We start from the raw sequence: 17,573 nt of genomic DNA on the forward strand, positions 1-17,573 counted from the left end.
CCGAGGCCGAGACCAACATTTTACAAAACGAGACGAGACGAGACCATGTCGGTCAGTAGTGAGACCGATACCGAGACGATATTGTATTTTTCAACTTTTCCCGAGACCGAGCTGAGACTTCTCAAAATCTCGTCTCGTCTCGTGTGCAGCCCTAATTGCAAACAAACTCCACCTTGTATATTTCAGACTAGAAATCTGAAAACTTTCAATTAGCTTGCTCATCGTTTTTAACCAGCCTCGCCATGGTTTCAATCTTCGTTTTTGCACCTACGTGAAACTTTCTACCATTAAGGTAAAAAACGATTAACAAATAATTAAGACGTTGAAACAAGTAGAGCAGTGCGCTTGATTTTATTATCTTCCTTCCTTCATATGCATTCACATCTGTCTTTTTTTTTACACTGAGGGTAGTCAAGTAATGAAGAAAAATTATGAATTATTCAGCTGATGCCTTTGATGTCGAGCTCATTTCCGGTTATCTCATCCCACCAGGTTGGATTGCTTCCGAGATCTTCTTCACCTCATCGCAATTCAACTCCTCTCGTACCTCTCATGTAAAGTAAATCTCATGCCAATCAATGAACAAACGTAACAGACATATCTTTTTTTATATTTCATTTTGTGCAAAAAATGTGGGATTGGAATTCTGTGATAAATTTGTATCACTTTTTATAATTTAGGGGAATGATTCAAAGTCTAAAGGTACTGTTGACGCAAAATTTTGCAAACAAGGATAGAACCATTAGGAAGGCGATAAAGAAGGCGACTATGCAAATTGTCCCATATTCTGAAAAAAAAATCAAACAATTCCTGACCTGGCAGAATTAACAACAGAAAACAGTTCTGTGAAATTATTACTCACTGCGGGCAAATGTATTTTCTTCCTTCACATTTCCAGGATGTTCGGCACGAAAACTTTTGGATATGTTTGCGGCTGGGGTGCTCGTAGCATAAGTAGAATTCTCTATCAAACCTGTGAGAAATAATACAACAAAATTTATTTTTCTTACTATTTTCAATCATCATCTTAATGACTATAAATTCTCAGTTTTATTATTGACATATTTTCATTTCAGGGTTTAATCGTATCCCGAGGGGCTATTCACATTCGAATTGAGAGACACCATTATTACAAGGTATAATACGTTTCCCTTGATTACGGCCCTGATCACAGTCATTAGTAATTACAATGATCACTGCCAAAAAATGAGATTACTTTATTAAAAGTGTTCTATTGATTACAGCTATCGATAACCAAATATTTGTAATGATTTAAATTATGAAACAAACAAGTCTTTGTTCAACACTTCGACTTGAACCTCATGTTTGACACATATGCTTGACTCTTGCGTTTGACCACTTGTTTTTAGGCCCTACAGGGCTAAAAACAAGTACACGGAGAGAAATTTCCTAGGAAAATTCTAGTACGAGTACTGGAAAAAATCACAATCCACCGGCTGTGAAAAATTCTAGTGCTGTTAAAGTAAAATTTCTTGGTATTTCTGGTCAAATTTCTGGGGATTTCTGTGAAATTTTCACAGAAATACGGGGAAAAATTCACGGTTTCCCCAATAAAATTTCTAGTGCCGACACTGGCATTTTGTCCTGGCCGTCACTTTGAGCCTCTTTTCCCGTGCTAGCACTAGAATTTTTCTAAAAAATTTCTCTCCGTGTATTACAACAATACAAAGACTGTTCTTTATATGAAATATTGGTTGGATAAGTATACATTAATTATAATGATACTAATGTGACTCATAATTTCATTCGATGATTTACAACAGGGAATTGAAATACAATTACAATCTTTTTTTTTCTTTTTTAAAAAATTCCTGCAAATATTGTTGTTTTTTTTTAATTCATGCAAATTCAACAACTTTTTTTTAAGCACTAAATAATGATACTGTTTGCAATAAATAACGCATCAATCTCACAGAGAAATATTATGTTATTGAAACCATTAAAATAATAATTGGATATTAAATAAACTCGAGAGCCTCTCCCGGCCAAAAGTTTATACACTCCATTAAAAAACGTTCATAGAACTTTTCTTTGATGCTAGTTTTTAAGGTTTAAATAAATATTGTAAATACTGACTGTTATTCTTGAATAAAAACACGGTTAAACAAAAAAAAAGCCCTACGGGGCGTAGATTTGGGAAGCTAAACAGTGATGAGCGTGGTCACTAAAAGGATGAGTGGCTGCGAGCCGAACACCTCTAGAAGGGTTCGAATTTTTCAAAAGCTGAAAGAAAGCATTAGAAATTAATATGCTGCTAGAAAAGTGAAAATCCGTGAAAAACCAAAGAGATTAGATTTATGAAGGTAACATACTTCATTTTCCATCCATTTTTCAGCATTTTTAATTGCAATACCCCGAGACCTCAAAATTATCGGCTTTTTGTCGAAAGCTTTGTTGCAAACAAATGAAGATGTCAAGTATAGCAGTTTAAAATTTTTTCGGAGAACTTGACATACTCGTTTCTTTTCATGGAAGTTAGAGGTAAATATCCGATGAATTTTGAAGGTCGAGCATTATTCGGAAGATCATTTCTTCAATTGTGATTCTAGCCGAACAGAGATTGTTGTTCGGGGTTACGTGACAATTTTCACCAAACTGTGGGGAATATCTGTCAAAAGAAGGAATCAGTTTGATAATTCCGTAGCCCAGTGACTCCTAATTCTGCATTCTGATTTGTCAAAATCCGCATTGAGGAAACTATCATCACAATTATTGCATAATTAACGGCTGGTATGAGTTTCGGTTTTGGATAACTAAAATTTATGCGCATGATTGAAACGATTGCAAATGATTACATTCATTTCAAATGATGTGATCTTGATTCCAAGAACGAACTACCAGAAATGTAATCATTTCATTCCAGTGATTTCAGTGATTACGCAATGACAATTGATTTCTCTGTGAATACAATTTGATTACGCCAGAGAGTGACACTGTCATTACGAATGCGGATAGCCTCTCGTCCTGTCCAGCAGAAAAATTTATTTCTATTGTTCATAAACGTGTCCACGCCGTAAATAATAAAATAAGTGAGTGATTTTTTCATTTTTGGCTATCGTAATCATTGTAACTATAACTTCAGATGGTTAGCTCGGTACTTGTGTCAGGACCTCAGCCTTTTCCACAAAAGACTGTTACTCAAATCAGACTCGCGAACAACTTTTCCTGTACCTTTTTCTTATACTCTTCAGGGAAAAATCCGAGAAAGTGTTGTGAGTGCTGTGATATGAAGGAAACCGGCGGTCTTTTACACCTCATTCTTACATTCCCTTTTTACAATGATCTCAATTCTGATTTCTTCCCGAAATTCTCAATTTCACCACAAGATTTTTCGCGTTTTGAAAAGCGTTTTTCTGAATTCGCAATAATTTTCGAGACACAAAAATCTTTTGCAATTTTTTCGTCAAATGCCTCAACAGAAGACACCATTCTGACATTGAGCTCACTTAGTACCTCTTGTAAATAACTATACATTTTATATAGCCAATGCAAATATCCCAAATAGGCAAGCGAAGGTACAGATTATGGTAATTTAATAGCAAATTAAAGTTTTCCCTGTAATTACTCTCCCGGTGCAATCGGACATTGTAGCCTTAAGCATTAATAAATAATTCACTATAATAAACCTTACTTGCCAATTCCGGACTCCGATTGGACGACAAATGAGAGTCATCACAAAACAGATCCCGAATATGCGTCAAAGGTGACCACAAGCTCTGCCGTTCAATAGAGGAATACGGCGGAGGATCATCATGAGGACTTATAATGGTACTCATCAAAGGTGAATGTACAAGTGTATTTTCACCGGCATTAGATCTTGGCGTATCCCATGACACAGATGATGGACTACTCTCTGACTTTGTTGTTGACACTGGGGTATTCCATGAAACTGCACTACTCCTCTCCGACGTAGTTGTAGGTGATTCCTCCTCCACTTGATAACTAGTTTCATTTCTCACGTCATTCTCCTTCTGATCCAATTCTACAAATTGGATACACTAATTAGCATATATTCATTTGTCCGCCCCATCCACTTGGAAAATAGCTGAAACAATATTTATCTACCCGTTGTGTCCTCAGTTGACATATCAGTTTCAAGACACTGCTATTCAAACAGAAATCACAGGACAAATACTGGTTCTCGGTTGAATCGAGATCGACGGTTTTCCACAGACTGACAACGGCCACTCAATTCATGATAGTCGTATAAAAATAAACACAATACAACTTAGTGTATATTTGGGTGAGGTACGTCCGTTCCACAGGTTTTCAACGAGGCAAAACGGTTGTATTATGCGTCATTGATTTCATGGGTTCGTGAGGAGATTCCAAATAATTGTATCTAGTTCAACGATAATGTAGCGGAACAGTTTCTAATGTAACCATTGGGATTTAAATGGCCCAATGATTACATACATAATATAATTGCTATTTTTTGCCTTCGAATGGAGGCAATGGTATCGTTGAAATTTAAGTTTTTGATGTTTTATGTTATATGACTCAGGGTGCGTGTATGTGTGGGTAAGTATGTAACAAAGTTGTTCTTCAATTGTTCGCTAATGAATTGATGCAATTGAATCGCCTTTTTTTCAAATGTAGGTATTGTTGAGCCTATCAACAGCCATTGATTAAAATTTGATTCATCTTTTGGTTTTTTTCATTTTCGAATTTTTTGAAAATCGGTTGTTCCACGGTAACTAAAGAGAAATATTGATTGAATGATGGCTTAAAAAATCATGCCTTTTGACCGAGTTCGTAGATGAAGGCGATAGCAATAATCGTTATTTTGGTTTATTTGATAAGTTGCACAAATTTTGTATTTTTTGAAAAACGGAATTTTGGGGATATCTCTGAATATCATGCTTCAAATGAATTGAATCATAGCTTAAAATGTTTGTTTTGATGCCATTAAGTCAAAGTTGAAAGATGATTACGATAGCTATCTTGATTTGATTTTCATGAGGATTGTTGACAAATTTATTTTTCATGAATTCATCTGAAAGTGAGTTTTTTTACGGTTTCTTCAAATGTGATATTTCAAATTGATTGAAGTATGTATGAATAAAATTTTTCTATTAACATTTTATCGAAGGGCAAAGGGAATCGTAAAAAAGACAATCGGTTGCATAGAAGAAAGGGATACACTGTTAGAAAAAAAATTAAATTTCATGGGCAGTTGACCACTAATTTTCAGGACAGTGACACTAAATGCGATTTAGGGGAAAAAAATCATGAAATATCAGGTTTCACTTAAAATTCAGTAAAATTCCAGAATATATCCCATTTTTTAAAAATCCAGTGTAACGATTTTTGAAGCCTCTATACCGCTTATCAAGTAATGTAATATGAGGTCTATGTATGTTTTTTTATGTCTGTGTGTTATCTTTTGTTTACAGTAATTGTAAAAAAAGAGAAATTCATTTCTCACTGTAATAAAAAAATAGATATATAACATGGTATACATGTATATATTATATAATATAGACTATGTATGGTATATAATACATGCCTTATGTACTATATGCATATATATTTTTTACTGTAAACAGGTGATATAGTTCTGTTTAAAACAATTAATAACATAGTTCGGTAAAAAAAATATATAGAATAGTATATATATATATATATATATAGTAGTACATAATACATCCCTAAAAATAACAAAGAACCCAGAAAGCAAAGGAGAAACGAAGAAGAAGAAGAAGAAGAAGAAGAAAATTCAACAATTCCATTCTCATTGTGGAAAACTTCGGTGAAACCATTCATTTTTTTCTGCATTATTATTGAGATGAAAATTAACGAAAGTGAGAAATGTAAGGTTTTACTATTCCGACACTTATGGAAAACAATATGCGCGCGAAACGCACGCCCTGCTTTAGTTAGCGGAAATTTCCGGTTTTCTTTTTATTTTCAGGGAAATATAAAACTGAAATTTACAGTTCTCTTTGATTTTTTCACGAAATTCTGAATTTTCAATGCCGAAATTCCTTGAAATTTGAGTGGTAATTAAATTCGATAAAAATGTCAAAAAACTATACCGGAAATTTTACACAAAACTTTTCAACAATGTAATAAGAATAATGATGGTAGTAACATTCAATTAAGTTGAAAATCTGACAAAATTAGTTGAAAAGAAGTCTTATCGTAGAAGGAAATGATGTTCAAAATAACCATTCGGAAGCATATTCCTAATTTGCAAAGGAATATAGAATTTAATTCCTAATTTGTTACGTTTTGCAATTTATTAGCAAACATAACTATATGTAATACAAGAGCAATTCCCCACTTGTTTTCTCCTGTTGAGAGTCTCTGCGGGACCAAAGGTTTTATTTTACTGGGATGAAAATAAATATTAAAGTGTTTACGATTTGTGATAACTATTGTTATTCCTGATGCGAATTCTTCGTTCACATTTGCGCACTGTTTACAATTGTTCCGTGAGTCACTCCAGAAATTCAACGAGAAGTTGCAACAGTACTCATTGAAATCACGATATTTTCATGCAAAGGGAGAAATCACAGAGAGTCGGAAGTTGAAATTTCCCCGTGAAATCCCACGAATCTTAATCAACAATTTCACACCAAGTTGACCCTTTATTTTGGGATGAAATTAATGACGACCGCCAGGAGTAATTATCAGGCATTAAATTCGGCGTACGTAATTACGCGCCGCAACTGCAGGGTATGTTCTCCCCCTTCTCTTCAGAATTTCATTGCTCTCCTCGGATCCTTTCATTTCATTTTCCCCGCTACAGTGGTTCACGTGAGGCCAAAAATATAATAGAACTTAGTACCAAAGTGGTGGGGGGAGTTTTGTTGACGAGGCAAAAGTTTGAAGATTTACTAGCTTATCGACCGAGTTGAAAGAGCGATTCGCAAACACAGCGGTGTCTAGGAGACTACTCTATCGATGAAGGCATGCGCAGTGCCCCCTAACCTTGAATCGTGTCGTATTCTCTTCACTTCTGCTCCAACCATTTTTCTGTTTTGATATTCTTGCTCATTGAGGATATTGTCGAAGTTTATTCCGTCTATTTCTTGGGGCTCTAAAGGAGAAAAATAAAGATACTGTGTTTTCCCCCGGGGATCTTGTTGGCTGTCCAGTGACATTGAGTTGGCGACAGTGTTGATTTTTCCGCTGTACGTTCAGTTGGATCAAGTGTGTGACATTGGTGCCATCGATTCACGCAGTCACCGACGCCTTACACTCCGGCTGCTACCAAAAATATAACACATTTTGGTGGGAGATAAATCAGTATTTTCAAATATGAAGGCGCCCGAAGGTAAATTGAGTTTTATCATTCGATGAAATAAATTTTTGACATAACAATTGAAATGTATACAAGTACGTAGTTTAACAATAAGGTGCATGAGGATGTTGGGTTTTCCCGGAATCCTAATCTTATCTGCATTCTCCACATGTACGTCATGAATATTTTATGTGCCGAGAGTACACGAAGTGTCAGTTTCCTCACGAACATATTGATAAGACTCTTCGGCTAGGCGATGATTTCACTGTTGCTTCCGACAGTAATTGAGCTCATTCCGTTCATAACGAAAACCCACTAATACAAACAGATAAAATCGTTCGTAACTTTCAGAACATTAATGAAATTTCAATGGATTTCGATTCTCATTAAACTCCATTTATTCTCCATTTATCCGGCCTCGAAAAACCCACTGATGAAATAAATCCATTAATTCACGATTATTCCGCATGATAAATAAATGAGTGAGCTGGAAACTCGCTAATAACGTTGAACCTAGTTTACCTTCACCAAAGATAATAATGAATTTCAAAATTACCAAAAATTCAGCCTTACACGTCGCTGGCTTGCAGCGCATATACTGGGGCACCTGTGCACCTGTTGCACACCTAGTCTAGTTACGTTCAGCACACGCGACAGTCTCTCTATCCCTCGCTTTTCACCCCCTTTCACCCATCCCCAGAATATAGTAATCCTGTGACACATGGGAAATCCCCGCAAACATTAATGCTCGTTATCGCCAGCGTAAATAAAATTTCGTCTTCTTTTCTGCCATTTGAAGGGGGACGTCGGTGAGATTAGAAATCTTCGGTAGAGTTAGGGACCCATTGTGCGACTTCTCATTAGGGATATCGCAGGACAAAACAAGACAAGAATTACGTATTTCTTGTCTTGTCCCTGAAAAACCCTGAAATTACAAGACAAGACAAGAATCACGTATTTCTTGTATTGTAATTTCAGGGTTTTTCTCTTGTCTTGTCTTGTTCCATAATTGGCAAGAGAAAATTCGTCTCTTGTCTTGTTGGATATGAGCAAGAGAAAAAAATTCTTGTTTTGCGTGCTTTTGTCCACCTCGACAATTTAATTTTTCAATTCCGTGAGATCAATGAGTTGAATTTTCCTCGTTTGGCTCGTATGGTTCGTGATTAGTTGACAATTTGTGCATTCAATGTTCCTTCAGAAGATTGTTTTCTAAAGCTGGTTTTATCATCAGAAAACACCGGAGTCGATTGAGTGACAAAAATGTTGACTACTTGCTGTGTATCAATTCATGGTTCTCATCTCCGTGAGCTCCCATAATAAAACATGCGCTATTCGAAAAGAAAGATTAATATAGTCGAGGAATACATAATTCTTCCCAATATCCAGGGATAGATAAAGTGTTATTTTAAAAAAGGCCTTATATTATTGATGACTTGAGTGTTCTTGATGAATTTTTTAATTAATTAATTTTCTCTTGTTCCATATCTCTTTTTTTCTCTTGCCCCTTGTGAACGTCCCTCTTGTCTTGTCCTGCCTCTTGCAGCAGCACTCTTGTCTTGTCTTGTTTTTCTTGTGCTCTTGCGGCAGCACTAATTTTCATACATAATGGCATATGTTAAGATTAAAAGGAGGCATTCTAGAGCAAGGCGGTTAGGCGTACGTAACTTTCTGACTTCACCCATATAACTCTAGAATAGAGCGACTAGGCGCACGAAGCGCCCTATGCCACCTAAATCTATCAATATCTGTTGTAGCGGTCGCTTAATCAAGACTTTGAATGATTAGATCATTACCATTCTACCCGACCGCGAATCGAACCCGAAACCTCTCGCATGTGAGGCCAGGCCGTCGGTTCCGGATGGGATATGTTAACAAGTGGGAAAGTGCATGGGAAAAATCATTCGTTCGGAATCGTAACTAATTTATTTATATTCATAATTTTACCAGAAATCGATTTTATGCCGAAAGAAATAAGGTTTCCGAAAGTTTAAACAATTTCAGTGACTTATTTATGAACAAAGAATGTTTAAAAAAATAATAATTCTGTGCAAAACGTAATTTGAATGACGCTCAATATTCTGATTATCTTTTACAGTTTGGTCTGTACCAAACTGTAAAAGAGATATAACTGTAAAGAGATTTGGATTTCCTTAAAGGTTAAAACATAGGAAATGTCGTTTTTAGTTAATGTATGGAGTAAAATCGATTGGGGTCATCATTTTTCCCAGTTTTTAACATATCCATGAGTCGGTAGCTCTATCAAAGACTTTCAAATCTCACCACCGTCCTCCCTTAACCATCAAAACGTGGATCTCTACTCGCAATACACTGCATACTACTAGGAGCTGTCCACATATTGTACGTAAGACTTTCAGGGGGAGAGGGAATTTAGGAGTTTTACTTTTTCTTATATTGGGGGGCGGGCGGGTGAGAGATTCACGAGAATCTGACGTAATGAGGAAACATAATTATTTCAATAGACTCTATTGAATAGAGTCAAGCATAAGGGTCAACCACAGGCTGGACTCGAAGGGTCAATTCCAAGACCAATTCATGAAAGTAAAGCTTGATTCTGCAATATCAGAATCATGGTAAAGCGTAAGAGTTAATATCGAGGCAGGGTTGTCAGATATTCCTATTGTCAATAGAGAAGGCAAACTTATCAATAACAACATGGAGAAAAGTTAAAGAGTTGAATGAGGAATGATCCTACAAAAAATCCTTTATAAACAAAACTACGTGACAGGTGTTCTGTCACCGACCTCTTTTGCCAAGTTACATTATGTTTATAGTTTAAAAAGACGTATCATTTTTCAAAACTCATACAACATACAGATGTGTCAAATAAGACACATCTTAACAATACTATATTACATTTTCTTTCGAAGATTGAACCGGATTAATATTGCATCCCTTGCCGACCATAAGCGACCTTTCGTACTCCAACAAAGAAGTTCTCCAAGGAGTTCTGACCATTCCTCGTTTGACTCTTTTTCATTTGATTATATCGTATCATTCTTATTTAAGTTTTTCACACGAAAAGTTCATCCTATCTTACGTAGGATCTCGTGGGAGAGGAACGGGGTCACAAAAATCTTACACCTTTTGACGTGGGGATATTCAAGATAGTAAACGAATCCTTTTACGTAATATATACAACCCCTTATGAGGCATAGTGTTTTAAGTCAATGATATTATTTCAGACATCGGCATAATCATAATTTTTAATTACACTTAAATTTTGAATAAGTCAATTGTTAATATTACTCACCAATTTTTTGATTAGTAAATTAAGCATCAATTTAAATATTTTATCAACCAATAATTGAGAAATTTGAATTACCAATTATTATATTATTTTTCAAATTTCAATGAAGATAAGTAAAAACTTAATTATTGTAAGGTGCAACTTCTCATGATATTACTAAAGTAATCATTGATGTCCATCTATGAATTGTTCAGGTAATTCTGACCCTTGGAATCCCAACGGGCAAGCAGCACACCTTCCAACTTATGCAGAAGCAATGCGCGCTGGCCCACCTTATCCGACGGAAGGGCCCAATCATCCTGGTCCTCACCCAACACAACAGCTGCCGTATCCAACTGAGGGGCCCAATTATACTACTCCTTATCCAACACAGCAACCGCCGTATCCAACTCAAGTTCCTCATCCAACGCCACAGATCTACGTACCTGCCCAAGATTTCACCGATTTCTCACAGCCAGTGTCCGGAAACCAAACGCATCAGCAATATCAGACTGGTGCAGTTCCAGTCATTCATCACCCACCAACACACATTCAACACATCGTGACGTCTGCTCCAAGCAGTAATACTTGTTGCAGTATAGTATCCGTTCACATCTATCGATTGATTGGTGATTATTTACTTAAGCCATCCCAGTTTTTACCAACTTTTGCATGATTTGACGTAAGTCTTGGGTATGATTGAGTAAAGCTGAGTGCGGAAGAGATTGAAGAGAAAAACCTCCGTTGCATGCTGTAGAGAGAATCGAAAACCTCGACGTATTGAAACTTCGAGAACAGATATTTGAAAAAAATAGATTTCATATCAATTTCATGAGACGTTATGGAACTTTTAGATACTTAAATTGAAAAGTTTCATGTTGAATTTCAATCGTCTGATTCCTGGCATTTGACGGATCATGATGATTAGGGAACTAGGGCCATGAAAAATCTACGCTTAATCTGAAAGTTTGTGACTGCACGATAACCATTGATAATTTTAACTGAGTTTGAAGAAAGATTTCAAGGTATACGGAAATAGTTTAATCTAGAAGCCTGGCTTATTTGAAAATACACAGGGGACAAGTTTTAATTTTTAGCAATAAATTTTTAAATTTTAGAAAGCTATCATTAACTTTTGCGGATACTTTACACTTTTTAGAATTACCTTTAGCATTGGGAGTTGTTATTATTGACATTTAGGGAGAGAATCCCTAAGATTTAGAATCAAAATGTCATTGAATCACAGTGAGAGGTGTTCTAAATAGATGGAAAATCCAATAATTTATTTTGGAGCAAAAAAAATAGTAAATTGAGGGGTTCACTTCATACGGAAATGTATCATCATATCGTTTACAAATCCACACAAGCCATTCTACTGGTCGTCATATTATGTTTTTTTTCCAAAGTCTTTTAGATTCTTTCAAGTGATTAAATCATTAGTGCTTCAAGATGGTGGCGTAGTGTGTTCACAAGAGGAAAAATTTCCTTGAAATTTTATATGCTAGGAGCGTAAACGTGGCGCAATTTGCAGCCTCGGAAAAGATAGTGGTCCTCATCAGAAAGATTATTGTGTAGCGCCAGATGAATTATGGTATCCTCAATAATTATTTCGGTACTGCACAACAATTTTTCTGGGAAATTTTTCTTCATACACCACAATCGCCACAAAGGCCTATGTATAAGGGACAACTTTAATTATGACTATTATTATTTTATCTTTTTCGTATGATATACATCAGTATAATACTTTTCAATCCTAGTCAAGGATTATTGAAAAATCTGAACTTTTCCGTCTAATTATCATGGTTATTGATAGAGATGTGGAATGACAGTAATTTTCCCTTTTGGTCAGGTCAGATGTAACAGTTTCTGACTATCACAATTATTTAGTTTCAAATTGGCCGTCATTTTTATTTCGGTTATTTTAAAAAAAGTGAAATTTCATGGGCAGTTCACTAGTAATTTTTAGGACAGTGCCATTAAATGCAATTTAAGGAGAAAAAACATCATGAAATTTTAGATTTCGCTACAAATGCAATGAAATACCACAATTTTGAGAAGCATAAAAACGAGATTTCTTCAATTTATTTTAATTTTAAATGAAAACATGAATATTCAGTGCCAAATTACCCAGAATTTTTAAATAATTGAAAATTCAAAAGTATGTTATGGGAATTTTACGGTTTGCTATTAACATTCACGGAATAATTGAACTAAAATTTTCCGTTCTGCTTGATTTTTTTCCCGAACTTCAGAATTTTCAATTCTGAAATTCTTTGAAATTTCAGTGGAACTTGAATGTAATAAAAATTTCAGAAAAATATACTAAACATTTCAGTTAAATTTTTTTTTAAGTGTAGGAATCGATGAACTAGTACGCGAAAATTGAGGATATAGATGAAAATTGACGGTTAAAATTTATTCGGTCATTTCAGACTTATGGCCAATTAGCATTTCTTTTTCTGACCGTCGAGTTAGATTCTCGGCGCGGCGATTACCGGTCATGACGGTGGTTATTGACTGTCATTTGAGTGATCATACTTGTTACTCACATTTCTAATTATTGAGACTGGAAATTAATGATCAAATCACTGCATCACTAAAAGCTGAAACTTTATGTTCAATGTATTTCTATCGAATTCATGCCTTCTAAAAAGGAGAGGATTTAAAAAATCACCTTTTCATCACGCTGTGACGAAAAGTGAACTTTTCGGCACGCCCCGCGTGCCTAAAAGTCCAATTTCCGCCACATTGTGATGAAAAATATTGTTCGTAACTCGTGAAAAAATGTTTTTTAGCTCGTTACGAAATATTCTATTTTATCTCTCTTCATCGGCTCCAATAGTGCAAATTTCCTACGTTGATAGGCCTATCGGTTCTTGAGGTTAGAAAGTAACTCAAGTTATCAAGTTCAGACTCTTCACTTAATTTACGGAATGTCACAAATTTCCAGTATAGCAAAAACTTCTTGGGCATTTCAAGTCAATATCCAGATATTAAAAAGGTATTACAGATGTATATCCATACGATATCACTTCATTTCTTAAGATAATAAAGGGCGGCAAAGTAAAAAATGACCAATTAATCAAATAATTCCCACATAATAATAACAATCCATCCTTTTTCAGGAAATCGATCGACTGGTATACTATTTGCGGTAGTACTTGCCTTAATCGTCATAGCGACAATTATAAGATTGAATGCCTCAATGCGGTGAATCTTACACCGGGGATTAAGAGTTTTAATAGGTAAACGGGATCAATATAATGTATGTAATGTTTTGCTAGGCGATTCAGGGACTTCTCGACGGACATGTGACCAAGAAAGCCGATATTCTACAAATTTTCAATTACAATTTTTATTACATTATTACAATGAACAACGCATTAGTCCATTTAATGAAAACGAGATATATATATATATATATATACTGTACGCCTCTTTACTCTAAGTGGAACTATCATAAGTATTATAATTCATGAGGAGGAAATTCTTAGAGGAGACGAAGTAAAAAATACATTAAAAGAAGCCTTTTCCATCAGCCTCTCATTTACTTTTTCATCTCCCTCCTATTCTTCAACGTAGATCGTAATACTTGAATCTTCAACTCCTCTCTGCTGGGCTCAGTCCAAAGATGGAGAAGCTCTGGATAACTTGAGACTTTTTTACCCAAGAGAATTGTACCTGATGGAGGAAGGAGTGAAGGGAGAAGAGGAGTGCATTACTGGCATTAAAGATGCTCCTAGTGTCATCGTTATACACTGCCCGACTGACTATGAGTAGAAGGTACCATATTTTTTCCTTCACTCCTCCTTGATCCTCCCACGCTCCTTCTCCCTGTGGCTAACATAACGAAAATATCCGGAAACGGAGGATATTGTAGATAAAAGGAATGATAGGAGCCACCAAGTGCTAATGTTACGTTGCAGATAGCATTACTTGACATCTCTTTTGCGTTTTGTTATTGCCGCAATAAAAGCCAATGAGATTTAGTCCCTTGCCTGTATCATATTTCTATTCATTATTTTTCGTCTTTGCATTCTCCCTATAATTTTTGCTGAATCATTTAATGGTTTCAGTTAATAATTATTGCTGAGGGATAATGGAAGTATAATAATTGGGTAGATAGAAAGTTTAAGACATCTGTGATTTTGTTTTAAGGTTAGACCGCGGTGAAATTTGAAAATCTCGGGGTTATTATCGTAAAGTTTATCATATATGTTGTATTTGAAAAAACAGTGAGAGAAAATCGAACTTGAAGATTTTCGGAATGTTCTAAAGCGTCAGAACGGGTCAAAATCGGTCAAATCTATAAAAATGTCCTAGTGCCTCAGTTTTTGCTTGATTGAACTGAAATTTGGATTACACACAGTTGAAATATGCACAGAAAAACTAAAGGCGGATTTTAGAAATATTAATTTTTTATATGTATTTATATTTTTCTGTCCTCACTGATGTGCCCTGATTTGGTATAATATGGACGAAATCCAAGTACATACTATCTTAAGTGTAACTTTGACGGCAGTGACCATCAGAGTAGAAAATTATAATGCCATTTTTATTTAGGGTGAACCGATCATTTTTGAAAAATCAAATTCTTACGCGCTTCATAACGATATTACACAGGACGTCTGAATTTGGATCTTTCAAAATGTTCATTTCACCCTACAAAAAAATTCGATGGAAGTTTTCTACTCTGATGGTAACTGCCGCCCAACTTAGATAGCCACTTAATGAATTACAAATTCAACTTTCACCGCGGTCTTCCCTTAATAATTCACAATCTCTGATTCACAAAATACCTCTTTGTAGATATAACAAACTTTTAAGGAGCTTGGAAAATCGGATTCCTCAATGTTTTAGAGTTGAAGACATTTTGTATATTCATTCAATGGATTTTATTATAATTACATTGGATCAAGGTAGAGTGAAGAAGGGATAAAATCCAAATTTGTTTCAATGCACTGAATCCATCAGAGGTCTTGATACGATTGAAAGCTTTTTTTTACGAGCCTCCGTAGGGACGATCGTGAAAGAGAAAAAACGAGAAAAGAGAAGTGAAGGAGAGGTGGGGAAATGGGAGAGGAAGAGGTGAAGGGTCGTGGATTCTATAGTAAGCTCACTTGGAACGAGATAAGGCCAGTGGTATTCTAGCTAATCCCCTGTGATGTGACCCCCTTCGAGATTTTTTTCCCTCTTTTCACTTCTGCATCGTTTAACCCTTTGGTGATAAATTTTAGAGACAACAACGAGGGTAATGAAGAATAATTTACATTTGTAAAGGGGATTTAATAACTGTAATCACCTGTATGATGTACAGTAATTCCGTTTAATCCCCATGGAATTTGATTTTTAACACCCTTGGTTGGGTTTATTTGATGGATAATTCCCTTTTGATTTAACCGCAAGGTGGAATACCCAAGGTAGTGTGGGACTCTGATGAAAAGGGGATATACCGATAGATACAGTGGAAGCTTTGTCGTCGTAACGAGCTCGTATCCGATAGTTCGACGAATGCCAGTACAGTGTTAGACGCCGAGTCTACCGCAGAGGCACCCTAGGGACTGGCAGATAATTAAGACAAGATACTGGATCACGAGGATGTAACTCGTATCCCTGATAATGCTTTAGAATTGACAATATATCCTGGGTGAAGCCAATCGTTAGCGACACGTGAAACGAGTTAAGCTAAACTTTCGTTGGCAATTATTATTGAACACGATGGAAATATCGTAAAAACGAAGAGTCAAAGAGGCCACACTGCACAGAGAAAAATAAAAATTTTATCCTCAAGAACATATTACAATTTTTAGGAAGTTATCACCAATTATTGGCGATATTAGTCACTCATTGGAAGTGGATTTCTATCACTGAAATTTGATGATGAATTACTAAAAATTACAGATGAATCCCTGAAACTCAGTTACCTGTTCCGGAAAATCAAAACTTTTCTTTCTTTGGGTAGAGAAAAGAAACTTTAGAAAAGAAACTTTAAACAAGTATATCTCAGTTGCGTCAAGAAATTTATTCATTGATAATTACCAAGTCCGAGATTCTTTGAGTTATATATAAGAGAATTCAAGAGAGAATTAGAATTTCTGGATTCAAGAATTGCTATGACTATGCTTAGTACGATTGTTCTTGTCGAATAGCGTATTATTATGCTGATACTGGAAATATATACAGAGTGTGACAAAACTCATCACAAGGGTAAAAAAAGGGCCGTGAAAAAAAAAGGGCAGCTGATCAAGCGCGATTTCCCGATAGAGAAATCATATCCCTTCTCCCATTTGGGGGGAAGAACTGATGGCATTAAATGGTCAATCGATTCCAAACAATTTCATCTCCCGATATTAAATGAGAATGTAGATACTAAGGGGGTAATCATTCATAAAATCTGGCTTACAGATGAGATTGAAATGTTATGAAATTTATGAAATCTCATGAGATCTTATGAAATTATATGAAAAGTAAATTGTTTTGCTAAATTTTGATAATTAATCATTGAGTGATTTTTATTATTTCTTTATGTGTTTATTAAGTTATTGATTAAAGCAACAATTGTCCCTAGTTCTGTATTATTTAATTATTATGCGTCTGATTGATATATTCTGTATTATTTATTTAGTGTGGGCCCAAAGAATAATCGAAGTGCGATGAAAATGGTTAAGTTAACTAAAACTCAATTTGATTAAGCTGAGCTAATTGCAAATTGATTTTGAAAATTGAAATCAAATTTTCAGAAATAAATTGCTACATAAATTATTAATATTAAATTATGGATCGCTTACAATTGGTAGTAGGAAAAAAATTAAATCTTCGCATGTTATTAATTAATGTTGTGCTAGTTTAGTGGTTAAGTTAAGTTCGATTTCAGTGTCCGTTAAAAAGCAAAAAATAAAAAATTGAAATGAAAATTGAAAAATTTTGGCTAATTCTTAAAAATGTACTGATTTAAAATAACAGTTGAAATGTGGTAGTTTAAACATTATGATGTTTAAACTACGACATTTCAAGTCGTATAGTTGAATTGTCGCCTAGTTGAAAAGTCGTGCC

At 35.2% G+C, this 17,573-nt stretch overlaps 2 protein-coding genes across 3 annotated transcripts; one reads left to right on the top strand and one right to left on the bottom strand.

Annotated features, from left to right (window-relative positions):
* Positions 1–332: 332 nt before the first annotated feature.
* Positions 333–6,373, bottom strand: LOC107048480. The gene is made up of 5 exons (XM_015271652.1): positions 6,308–6,373; positions 4,087–4,363; positions 3,653–4,003; positions 863–973; positions 333–787 (listed from the first exon to the last, which is right to left on the bottom strand). The coding sequence occupies exons 2-5, from the start codon at positions 4,106–4,108 to the stop codon at positions 690–692; spliced, it is 582 nt and encodes a 193-aa protein (XP_015127138.1). The 5' UTR covers positions 4,109–4,363; positions 6,308–6,373; the 3' UTR covers positions 333–689.
* A 572-nt stretch (positions 6,374–6,945) lies between these two features.
* LOC107048481 (uncharacterized protein Mb2118c) lies at positions 6,946–14,058 on the top strand. Of its 2 annotated transcripts, none has more exons than XM_015271653.2 (3): positions 6,946–7,303; positions 10,733–11,113; positions 13,646–14,058. In XM_015271653.2, the coding sequence occupies exons 1-3, from the start codon at positions 7,288–7,290 to the stop codon at positions 13,732–13,734; spliced, it is 486 nt and encodes a 161-aa protein (XP_015127139.1). In that variant the 5' UTR covers positions 6,946–7,287; the 3' UTR covers positions 13,735–14,058. The 2 variants fall into 2 exon arrangements, with proteins under 2 accessions (XP_015127139.1, XP_015127142.1); XM_015271656.2 differs by having other exon boundaries at positions 10,733–11,098.
* The last annotated feature ends 3,515 nt before the right edge of the window (positions 14,059–17,573 follow it).

The sequence above is a fragment of the Diachasma alloeum genome, unplaced genomic scaffold (assembly GCF_001412515.2).
Source record: "Diachasma alloeum isolate Michigan unplaced genomic scaffold, Dall2.0 Dall_scaffold_00194, whole genome shotgun sequence".
Lineage (NCBI taxonomy): Eukaryota > Metazoa > Arthropoda > Insecta > Hymenoptera > Braconidae > Diachasma > Diachasma alloeum.